General features: G+C 38.3%; 2 protein-coding genes across 15 annotated transcripts in view; one reads left to right on the top strand and one right to left on the bottom strand.

The window, feature by feature from the left end:
- Window positions 1-8,393, bottom strand: part of eys (eyes shut homolog) — a 313,003-nt gene extending 304,610 nt beyond the window's left edge. For all 5 annotated transcript variants that reach the window (XR_003986886.1, XM_030441358.1, XM_030441361.1 and 2 more), the window contains exons 1-2: window positions 8,287-8,393; window positions 7,483-7,602 (exon numbers count right to left, since the gene is read on the bottom strand). The gene's annotated coding sequence lies outside the window, so the exon portion shown is untranslated. The remainder of the gene's footprint in view (window positions 1-7,482; window positions 7,603-8,286) is intronic.
- The window catches only part of adgrb3 (adhesion G protein-coupled receptor B3), a 128,958-nt gene that overhangs the window by 49,691 nt on the left and 66,697 nt on the right, over window positions 1-12,570 (top strand). For 7 of the 10 annotated variants that reach the window (XM_030441373.1, XM_030441371.1, XM_030441366.1 and 4 more), the window contains 3 exons: window positions 3,028-3,138; window positions 5,641-5,802; window positions 11,926-12,090. The exons of 1 other annotated variant lie outside the window; for it this stretch is intronic. In XM_030441373.1, coding sequence (XP_030297233.1) covers window positions 3,028-3,138; window positions 5,641-5,802; window positions 11,926-12,090 — 438 coding nt within the window. The remainder of the gene's footprint in view (window positions 1-3,027; window positions 3,139-5,640; window positions 5,803-11,925; window positions 12,091-12,570) is intronic. 2 more of the 10 variants (XM_030441372.1, XM_030441374.1) reach the window with 2 other exon arrangements.

The following is a 12,570-nucleotide window of genomic DNA, read 5'->3' on the forward strand; positions in this document are numbered from 1 at the left end:
AAGTTGGTTTGTGTATACTGTAAACAGATGCGAAGGAGAAGAAGACTAACAAGCATAACAACTTGTCGCATTCATTACGTCACACTGTTGCACATTGGTAGAGCAAGGCAGTGTAGATAAGAGAGCCAAACATGTTGTTGTTACTGTTGCTGACGTTTTTTACAGTGTCAGAGGAAGGCAACACATATGCAATTTGAAATATGTGTTCCGCAAGCGTTCACAGACGAGGGGAAAAGTCGGGTCGAGTTTTAACCCTCCACATCTTACGTGCTGTGGAAATTTTAATCATTAATCTTTGCTCACAACATCTTAGCCTTTCTTACCCTCAGGTGTACATAAACTACATGTTAAGAACTTCTCTTAAAAATAGAAAAATGTCAAAATACTGGCCATGAGAAGCAGGGACAGTAATTGTCAGATAACAATATCCATTCAAAATAATCAAAATCTTGCATTCCTGAAGACTGAATAAAAAACTAGAAGCATAAGAAAGAGCCAAGGTTTTCTGTATGAATTGTCTGAACCCAATCAGCAGAATAAATGTAAGCAATGTATGTTTTTGCAAACCACAGATATGCTGCAAATGTATGTTTTTTTATTTTGTTTCATGTTGTCACAATGCCATGCTTATGGTTTAGTTATGGTCACTTGGGTAAGGGTTAGTAAAATAGCACACGTACATGTATGTCCACAAAGACATTGATACTGCTGCAGGGCTGCTACTGAAAGCTTTATTTTTCTACACAGTTCGCCTTTGATAATGATCAATAAAGATGATGACATTATCATACTTTGCGTTGAAAGCGATGGAGAGCGAAAGAGACAAAGAGAGAGAAAGCACACCAGTTTAAAAAAAAACTGCCTTTCACCTGTTGTGTATATAATTTTTCATGTCAGTGACATTCTACAGATGTAGATGTTGAAACTGTGGGGAAACGCTTGTGTACCGTCAATATAATTAATCGTAGATCGTTTTCAGATCCATTTTTGCAGAGAACCACAGATGTAAATCAGAAAAATCAGGCTTTACCCTAAATATCTAGATGATACACGTGAACACTGGTGTTAAAATGAAATGCTAGATGTCCTGCCACATACACATGCCACTCTCGCAGGCAATGTGGACCTGGCAGTAACTCCAACCCCATCCTCTCTCCCTCCTGAGATGAAAGTGAGGCCATAAACATGTAATGTGAAGGTGATATGATACATGTTCAACAAATGTCAATATGGTACGCATTATATGTACACATTTGAATATATTGGTGGTTTGCAGAAATGAGAGTGTAGCGTAGAGTTAGAGTGTTTAGTTTTCATTTGCATGAATTCATTAAAAAGCAGTGCTTTTTGTATGGTTCTCTGCAAGGCAGCACACATTCAGGCAGACTAAACCAGACAGCTCTTTTTATCTTCTAAATAGGAGATAGGTTCACGATCCAAGACACCACAGGGTAGAGCACAAAAACACAAAAAAGAGATAACATGTCAAAGTTTCTACAGTAGTTAGCCTCACATGACTGAACGTTGGATGAACTACCCGCTGTTTGTCCAACCATCAGTGTACCTGCACAATCTTTGTCCGGCACAGAATTCACACTGTGCTTTCTGTTTAATTTTGCTGTGGACACAGGATCAAATCAGAATGAAAGACCTTTGAACATGCTTCTGAAGCTCGTTACTTTGTGCAGTCATGGTTCTGAAGATCCCAATCAGCATCAAAAGGCTGCGATGTTTGTTTCTACCTGGCGGCTTTACTCTCCTTTCATTATACCCTCCTTAATATTCAAATTTTTTATGCAAACATGAACACAGTTCTCCTGATGCTATACTGGGAAGGGATGCTTTTTTCTTTTTTCTTTTTGGTCTTGATTAATTTATTTATTTTTCTTAATCCAATCATGGAACATGTTTGTTGATATGATTTGCTTAATGCCAACAGTCTGATGTGTGGATCAGACAACAGTTTTTTTCGAGCCAAGAGATTTACCGTATAATTAGTCATAAAATCTTTCAGTGGAACATGATCAGATGAGATAGCAGATTTCCTCCTCGAGGCCCCACTGTGAGGGAGGTCAGTCTTTCTAAGCCGACAGTTAGCTGTAGTGAAAAACAGTAAACTACATTCGAAGAGATGACTTAAACATCCTCCCTATCAACGGCTGATGCATTGTATTGTCTAATGTACTAACATAAGCTATGTGTGAATTTGTTGTTGATGCATCACTTGCATTGCCTATTTGCAAATGATATAATCACCTCATTAGGACCACACTGCCAAAAGTAATGTGATTTTTAATCAAAACAGGTGTTCAGAAACATTTGCATGAGCTATTAAGTAAAATAAATGTGCTTCAGTGTGTCGGACTTACTTAAAGGTGCTGATGCAAAATTCTTAATTAAATGCAAGATTTCAAGCATCGCTTTTCTCACTGTGGCATCGGAACATTGTACTCATTGTCTCTTTGTCCCGTTATGGGAAACAAAGAGGGCATGCATTGTAATGAATACAGCTCAGAATACATTTGTCTAACTTTACAAAGGCTCACAATATTTTGGTCTGGGTAAACTAAAAAGAAATCCTACAAAGATGACAAACTTTTGAGGAAACTGTGGATCAATAGCATGTTATGTCCATGACCCCCCTCCTCTGTGGCTTTCCGATGGCTTACACATTTTTACTTTCATTTTGTTTTCGTTTTCTTTTCTGGGTGTGCAGGAGGGTGGGAGGGAGGGAGCTGGTCTGATGACGTGTTAGAGTATTCAAAAATATAAAACGAATGTGAGTTTATTTGCATGTTTGCTATGTGTCTACGCTGTGCTTTCAAGCTCAATTAATACAACTCACCCTTATAAATTCGTTGCATTGTTCTATGCCCTAGAGTAATGGAGAAATTAAATACAAACTTGTGTGGTCTTTGTTTCTAGCCATGTACTGCAGTTGCTTCGAACTTCCTGAAAAACAGTATGTAATAATAAGCTGTTGTTCTCAAGCCTAGCTTTCATATGAACCTCTTATCTGTCCCATAGAATATGGAATGATCGGAGAGCATACAGTAAAAAGTCAGCGGCCAAGATCAGTTCATGACACAAAGGCCCTGCAGGAGCAAGCTGAATCTGCTAAATTTATGGCACAAACTGGTAATACAATAGTTATGTTTCTTTACTTTATTTTGTTAACTAAACTTAATTTCATCATGCATGCTCTCTCTTGTACTGCACCTTTTTAAGTGGAAATGTTTTGCATTATTATTTTTTCCATTCTCTACTGCTACATATGAGCTAGGAAGATAGATTTCCAATTTCTCTATGAGTATTTACTTTGAATATGGAACATAATTGGGTTTTGTGGGTCTGTTTGTTTTATTGTCACATAGTGAGTTGGCAAGTGGATTACTCACACAGTATATTCATAGAACATTAATTAAACAGCAGTTTAAAAACGAAGGCCCTGATGTAGTTAATCATTTCCTCCAAGGCATGATAAATTAAATGTCATTTGATGAAAAACCCACCCCTTCAGCCAAATATGAAACACACACTTGGCAAAAGTTAAACTGATAGATGCTGCCCTTAGAGATAAAATGAAGATGTGTGGCTTAATCATGTGTAGCATCCAATAAATTAAAAAGTGAAATTACCTACATTCATAATGACTTTTACAGCTTACCACCGTAGCATTTTTTATCAAATCAGATAGTACTGAAATGACAAAACCTTAATTTTGGTTTCATTATCAGTTCTTTTTGCTTTAATCTATCTTGAAAACACTCTAAGTTTCAGTTTCAGTGGGTGGGTCTAGATCTAGCTGCTGTTGAGATTTTTTTTTTATTATTATTCTTTATTTTGATTTCTGGGAAATGTTTTATTTTTTTCCATGTGTTGTTCCATTTAAATTGCTGTCATTGTTTAAGAACTCCTTTCATGACCATTTTAATTTGCAACACCATACAAAAAATACTAACATATAATCATTAACACCTCCTCATTTTACACACGCTGTAGGTTCGTTGTTTCCCTGTCAAGTCGCATCGCTGTGCTTTTCTGTTTCTCATTCTCACACAATTTACTCTCCCTGTACTGCCTCATTTAACAAATTGATCCACCTTTCAGTCTATTTTATGATCTGCAAAATTAAGGGCAGGGTTTAGATCCCTATTTGGCTGAATCTGTGTGTCCTTGATACTAAACTCTGAGACTACTTTAGAGCATATTGTACTTAAAATTCTAGCATGATTTGATGACTTCCAATGACATAAATGTATTCAGAGCTGCAATTGAAACTATTCCTCTTTGTAATAAATTATTTCTCTAATGCATAAAGGCCTGAAGAAAATGAATACTTCACCTGAGGGTTTAACATAATCAAACATCAATTATTTGGTGACTACTGACGCAGGAATTTGACTGTTCATTCACTTGTCACCAAATAATTTATTCTTTTTTCATTTAGCCTACCATGGCTTTGGAAATCACCCCACTGCCTCATCGTAATATACAGCTTTATTTAGCATTTCATGGCTTCTTGATATTTGACCATCTTTTGGACCATGAAGACTGAAAATTTCTTTTTCTTATTATCATTAATTTAACAAAGATCTTAAAATTAATTTAACAACCATGGCTCAAATCTTTACTAATCTATCAGAAAATACTATGTATAAATATTCAGTGACAATATGTTTGCATGCAGAGTTAAATTACTTCAAAGTCTGCTTGCCCAACCTTCATATAGGGGCAATTGCCTTGACACAGAATCCATTCTGATTCTGTGGCTTGAATGCTACCTGTTAGGTCTCCCTCTGCGAACTCACAATTGAAATTTGAATATATTGAAAGCAGATGGAACACAGGGAAACAGCTGTGATCTGCTGAATAAACTAGCTAACTTTCTCATTTTCCTCCACCCCTGGGAGTTAACAGGCTAAGACGGATCTGAAAATTATTTGAAAAACCATCGTCTCAAACACAGAATTTGCTCCACGGTTGTCAAGGAAACTAGCTAGTTTTGCTGCAGTGCAAGGGATGTCCATATCTCAGAACTCTTTCTGAACTAACACCCATTAAATTCCATTTTATTTTCTCAGATGTTGTCCTTCTTGCATGTCACCATGTTCTTATGGAGTTTTTGTTTGTTTATGGTGATTTTCGCCGTTTGTTTCCACACATTATTGGGTTCCATTGAAATGCATGGATTACTTTTTTTTAAAGATGAATCAGTTAGATGTAACTCCAATGTCTACTGTCCATTTTTATAGTCACAGCTATGCCCTCTTTGTGATCTTTGCATAAATACACATGTAAATTGGTTGTTAAAAGGCTGATTCATTTACACATGCACTACAGAGACCATTGTTATCGCAAATAGTCACTATGATTCTAAACACAAAGCTCTTTATTGGGTCGAATACACATTACATTAGTAAGTATTTCGTGTTTATCAAAGGTCACATAAAAGGTTGTAAGGACTGTACAATAGTGTTCTTGTAAATCTTAAAAGACCCCACTTCACCCAAACGTGACTCATGTTGGCCCCTCCCCACATTTGACTAAACCCTGCCCGCCTTGCACAACCCTGCCCCGTAAGCCCTGCCCCAGGACCATATTGCTGCATTTAACTAGTGTCACCCTTCTCCCACACAGGTGAATCAGGTGCAGAGGAGTGGTCCCAGTGGAGCTCATGCTCTGTAACATGCGGTCAAGGGTCGCAGGTGCGAACAAGAACATGTGTCTCACCATACGGAACACACTGCAGCGGCCCTTTAAGAGAATCAAGGGTTTGCAATAACACTGCCCCTTGTCCAGGTAGTGTTAGCCGCAGATTCTTGAATATTAATGTTTTTTGCTCATTTGTTGTTGATGGGAGGAAATGTGTTGTTGTGTTTTAATGAACTTTTCAATGTGTATATTTAAGACTGTATTACTATCATCATTGCAGGTATTACTATTATATCTATTAATCTAATGCTTTTATTTTCTTTGATGTTATTTTGTGAATGTGTTTTCTTTCTCATTATCACTTTTGTGTTTTCCATTTCATATAAGTGTGAAGGCAATTCATCAGCATTGAACTGGTTTTACTGACATGTGGTTCTGCATGGAGCTCGGGGAGCGGTAGATACTGATGTGGTGTCAGCTTCATTTCCTTGAAGGTCAGCCGTGCATTTTAAAATAGCTTGGCGGAGTTTCTTCAAACACAGTGTAAGGCATTTCTTCCTCAACCCATGATGGCAGGGCAGATGAGTCACTGGCAGTCAGGTATCAGCATCAGATGTTTTTTTTTGTTTGTTTTTTTTTACTAGTGATTGCAGCGCCCAAATGTCGTACTTAACCAGGCACCTGGTCTTTTTTCTGGGACTGTTTATGCAGATAAATATGTTGATTTAATAATGAGATTCTGAACTCGTGTTTAGTCAAGATATTTGATGGTGCTGATGAGTGTAGGGCATCAAAAACTCTTAACTGATAATTATTGCTGATCAAAAATAGCACTAGCTGCATCCTCTGACATACTGATTGATGATGTACTGTATTCAATTTTAGCTCTGGCATGTGCAAGTGGAAAGTTGGCAGATTTCAAAAGGGCCATTCTCTTACTGTGCGTGGACACTTAGAGCTAGAATAAGAATGAGTCACTTAAAAAGAGCAGTTTCCCATATACCAGTCTTGGTGCGACTCCTCTACTGCGATTTATATTTAGCTCAGACAGAATTTAAGCTCCTAATTCTCAAGAAATAAGAAGCTACACAGCCCAATTCCAGGTACATGCATCAATTTCCATAAAGATTACAATTACTCATTCAGAAGCAGACCATACAGAGCTGTCCATGTGAATTCATTATTGTCCGTGATTTATCTCGAGACCTGCAGACATCCGGCGTTTGCTCGTGGCTAATTGTGGATCCAGAATTTTTTTTCACGTAATAATGCAGAAACACTCATCACCAAATAACTAAGCCATACATTCCTGCGACAACAATTCTGACGTTTCTCACAAGAGTGTGTCAGATTGTTAGAGAAAATAGGAGAGGGAAAGTTAGTCTTTTTCAGAGTCTTTTTCAATTTTGGAAACTGTCACCATACTTAATTAATTATGTTATTTCATGGAGTTTTAGTCAGACTTTCAAACGTACAGTAGTCCTGCAGGGTTGTGAAATTGCATTGCCTGTAATATCCGATGGATTGTGTTTTTTTTCGTTCACTTATATTAAAAACCTTTCACTGAGATCATAAAATTTATTTTTCCAAGTCATCCTCCAAAAGCAGCTGATATAGCACTAACCTAAAAGGAGAACTGGTGCAAAAAGAAAATCCCACCTGGCATGGTGCCACATGAAACAGAGTCTATATCTAATATTCTGTAAGGAAGACAGATCGATTTGCTTCCTTCAAACTGTCTGTAGTATGCCAAGGTGGAAGGATGCCTTAGAAAAAAGAGTATGCTTAAATTATAGACATGTCACTTTCAGTCTGAAGGAACCCTACCTGATGGGCACCTTCACTGAGAACACCAACATCGTCCGTGACCAACGGTTCAGGGGCTGCAGGTTGACATCAAGCATGTCTCCATCCAAGCTAAGATGCGGCAAATCCAACACAATGCATCTGTCGAACACATTAACACTACTGCTTTACACAATATTACTTTTACCTGAGTAGTTCCCCTTTTCAACCCAACCAACAGCACTCATAGCTATTTATTTTCCTTTCTTTGAAAGTCTGGTGCAGTTATTCTGCAGGAAGAAGGGAGTCCATTATAGGTATATTTCTATATATCTATATCTATATATTATATCTATATATTTTTATATATATATTTCAGCAGAAGATGATATGATTTATGTCCAGTTCTAACATTCAGAGCCAACAGTATTAGTTGTTTTGTTTTTTACTGTAGCACAGAGTACAGTGAGATGAAGCTGCTCTCAGCATTCTGTTTGCAGAGTAATTATGCTCACTCAGTTTATCACAACAACACTCCCCGTCCTCTTTAAACCATTACTACAAAACGGGCAGCCTCATTTCATTTGATTTGTGTTAGTATGCATTATTTATTTCAACACAATATTCACAATGCGCGGTTAAGTTGAGCTGCGGGTACAGAGTTTATAGATATTTTCAACTTGGCTGATGGCATCAGTCAAACTGAAAATGCTTGGCTGCCGGGAGAAGGTGCTAGCTTATATCACCCTGCTACCAACAGGTGACAGTGCAGTCTGTCCGCCTCTAGAGAAGTGTTCTACTCCAGTGCCATGAGAAAATGGTCAAAAACACAGAAAAGAGCCTTACCTTTGAACTTCAGTGAGACATGTCTTCATTTCAGTGGGCACTGCTAGCTCATATTTGATTTTATATTAGCTTGTTGATCTAGCAAAGTGATGACGTTTGTAATCAACGGACCACTTCGCCGAGCATGCGCTGATACGCCTGTCGTACTCAACGTGACGTAAATTCCGCGGCGGATACCTTGCAGAGTAAATTAACTATGCTAGTATAATAATTATGTCACCCAAGTTTAAAGGTATGTCTCTGTGTTTGTAATGTGTTGTGACGACAGTAACCTCCGACTGAATAATCTGTTGGTTATGGTTAAGTCATGGCATTTGTTGGCTAGCTAAATTACCTAACACAACAACACTTCATCTGTTTATCTCGAAAGGGTAGCTCTGTATTGTCAGTTGGTAAACAAATATAGACTATATTGACACAAAATAATGGAAGTTTCCATGTTAGCTGTATTAAACACCTGCCACCAATAAGCTAGAATGGTCGTATGCAGGATGTGATATGTTAGAGTAAAGTATCACCAGCAGTGGCAGTGCTTGTCTTACAATAAACAGGAAACACTTAAGCATTAGCATAATCTTTTTCTAAGTTGACAAGTGTTAACTTACTAGCATAAGCAAAACTAGCTCCCATGGAAAACAACACATAGTGTTGGGTCGGTAACGTTATTTTGAAACATCAAACCAAAGACAAATCGAAGACCGGAAGAAGTTCTGGCCTCTGTTATTAACCAGTAAGGGAACAAAAAAGAGACATCACAATGCTGGTACAATTTAGAGCAACATTAGTGTAACATTACAGTTTGACTGAGAAACTTTAGGAGATTTACATTTTCTATATGAAAAACTTCTTTCAGTAAAAGAAGGAAAGAAAATTATTATTTCACAGTATGAGATTAAATATGATGAGGAAATGCACAGTGATAGGTGGGTCTTCATTGTCTATTGATATTTGAAGGACCCTCGAACCCCTTATGATAACTGTATGTAAGAGGCAGACCAATAGTATCTAATAGCATTTCAAGGCAATTTTTGGATTGTGCGATTATAAGTGCCAAGAGCAATATTGTGCAAAGCAACCTTGTGCTACCGCTTAAGGATCATAAGTGCGTATTGTAAGTGCAGATTTGATTGTGTTTCAGTCAAACCTGACTAAAACATCTCTGTGGCAATAAAGAGATTGGAACTTTGCAGCAAAATAGTGAATACTGTGTGGTGTAAGCATACTGCACAACAGGCAGGCTGACAAGTTAAAAGGGTAAAACCTTACTAGAATGTTATGAGAAGATGAACAAATCCCAGTTTACCACAAATTAATGAAAACATTCTTGGCAAATGCATTCGCTTTGTCCACCATCTCGTGCTGGTCCAACAACTGCACCTCTAACAGCACAATACAGATACTCGTGGCTGTCCCTCTAAATCAGGGCTGCAGTTCAGAGAAAATACACACAAAGAAGTGGAATCCTATTCCATCATCGCTAACTGTGGTGACTGCCTGCTTTGAACTCGAAATTTTCAAAGTAAGTGCTTTGGCCACCACGGGACACTTAGCTAAGAGCATCAAAGCAGCGCCTGGAGGCAGGGTCTGGGACAGACGGTACTGTAGCTCGCCTCATGGCAGACCATCGGCTTGATCCCAAGGTCCAACTACTCTACAACTGATCCTGAGATCTAACTGTTTACTGCTGGAACTGTAAGCCACTGCACAAACATTGGATAGTGACCCCTCTGAAGACAAACCCCCAATTCCCTGTTGACAATGTAGTAAGACTTCCAAGGTCTTAAATCCCATGTGCAATCAACAGATGATAAAAGGCCACCACACATGTTGTTTTACCCGCCCATCTCCATTAATTCTGCCTTTTATTTTGTGCCTTAGTCTCAGTCCAGCTTTAAATGTAAAGGCATGGCTGCAGCCCACACATCAGCCTGTTATTCCCATTGTAGTTCCTTGTGTGTCATTGCAGCTAATTAGAAAAACAAGGATTTTGCAGCTGTAATGTATTTTGTCCTTGGCATACAATACATCTATAGCAGACACATACACTTCTGGTGCTAAAGAATAGCTCCAGTGGGATTTGGGTTTGACACAGTTTCCATCAGCTTCAATTCTGCCACTTTATCGCTGGGATTAAGACGCCAGCAGCTGCCTCAGAAACTAATATCAGAGGTTAAACTTTTACATTTTTTAAAAGAGTGTGTTCACCATGTCATATCACTGTGTACATTCAGGAACGCTGTGAGTGCCAAGATAAGAGGTGTCGTACTTCTGTCAGCCTCTCAGATTTACATATCTCCCTCTGCAAAGTAAAACTTTGAGCCAATAGCAAACATTCTCTGCAGTTCTAAGAAGACTCACCATCTGTCAGCCCGAACCCTGTTAAGGTTACACACAAACCAGGATGCAAGATGTGAGAGGAGTGATGCTTTTGCCAACTATTGTTTGAAATTAAATTGAAAATAACAATTTTAGTTAGGACTGCAAAACTATCCGAAATAGGATGAAAACTACAGTATCGCAATTGTTGGATAGAGGTACAATGTGTCATGCTTCTGAGATGCTGCTCTCGTAAGGGAACATGCTTGTATACACTTTTATATTTTTTTCAGTGAAAAGGAAAAATACATTATTTCCACAAAAATTGTGACACATATCACAATCACAATAAATGTCAAAATAACCACAGTATGATTAATTTCAAATTGATCAATTTAAGTGATAAATGTGGTAGAAAATGATCTGCTAATAGAAATATAAAAGGAACCACAGGAAATGATCAGAAACTCAAAACTCACTCTAATGATTCCTTGAATTAAAAGATGGAGAAATTTGTTGTCATCAATTGACCAAGACTTTGAAATAGGGACGTCCCTTAGTAGTTGTTTTTAATTTATACTAATAACTTAGATTTTAAAATTGTGATGAAAGTGGCAGTACTTCCCAAGTGTTCAAAATAACAACATGCACAATGAGATTTAGAACTAGCATTTTATTAATTGATAAGGCACATTTATCTTACGGAACATGCATAGTGAATACATTGCCTTTTGGATTTGGGCTGTCTAGCCTGATATTTAGTATGAACAGCCGTTTTATTGCTCGACAGAACGCAAAAACGTGGGTGTTGACTTAGAAGTCTAGAACCAGGTTACGGGCTGTATTGCTTTGTGTATAGGCATGATTAGTATGTCGGTGTAACGGCAGATTTGCAGAAGCATTGTCAGCCCACATTAACCTGAAGGTCCACTGCTGTTAGTCTCCCAGTCAACCAAGAAGGCTCACCGAACTAACACTGTGCAGACCTGCTGCTTCTCACCCACACCCTGAAATCCACCAGTCTTATTGTTACTCTGTTCAGATGTTATACCCTTTCCTACCGTATGCAGCATTGTTAGTGGGCAGCTTTGTATGTCTTATCATTGTGTACATGATAAACAGATGTGCAGAGGTGACTGAAGCCTGACGCGAGGTCCCAGAGTGTCTGTGTGCTCAGTGTTTCATTTACATTTGTTTTGTTGCTAATTGTTTCTGATTGATTTCATTTCATTTATGGCTCACTTCAGTTTGTTATGGGTTTGTTTATGCTATAGCAGGGGACATAGACATTGATTAGGCCTGACGCCCTTTCTGTGCCCGCAGTACATGGTGTATGGGAGGAGTGGTCACCGTGGAGCCTGTGCTCATTCACGTGTGGCCGAGGTCACCGCACTAGGACTAGGATGTGTGCCCCTCCCCAGCACGGAGGCAGGGCCTGTGATGGACCTGAGACCCAGACTAAGCTTTGCAACATAGCCCTATGCCCAGGTATCACCTGTCTGCTCTCTAAGCATAATAACAATTATCCCTGAAAGCATGACGATGAGAAGGATATCAGAGGTAACATCATGAAGCCATTTACAAAGATCTGTTCTTCACAAGGGCAGCAGTTTCCCTTACACACAGCAATGGCTGCACCTAATAATTTGTTTTTATTATCGAATAATCTGCCAATTATTTTCACGATCAATCATTTAGTATTTAAAATGTCAACGAGATTTGAAATATGCTCATTACAATTTACCATAGCCAGAAGGATGTATACAAATTGCTTACTTTATCCAGCCAACAGAACAACAAAATCCATAGAATCTTCATCACTATCATAACTGACAAAGAGAAGCAGTTATTTTTGACATTTTAGAAGCTGGACAAGCCAATGTTTAACATTTTGTTTGTAAAAGGACTGAAACAATTAAATAATCAATCAATCAAAAACTGTTGACCACTAATTTTCTTTCGATTGAC

The sequence above is a fragment of the Sparus aurata genome, chromosome 15 (genome assembly GCF_900880675.1).
Source record: "Sparus aurata chromosome 15, fSpaAur1.1, whole genome shotgun sequence".
Classification (NCBI taxonomy): Eukaryota; Metazoa; Chordata; class Actinopteri; order Spariformes; family Sparidae; genus Sparus; species Sparus aurata.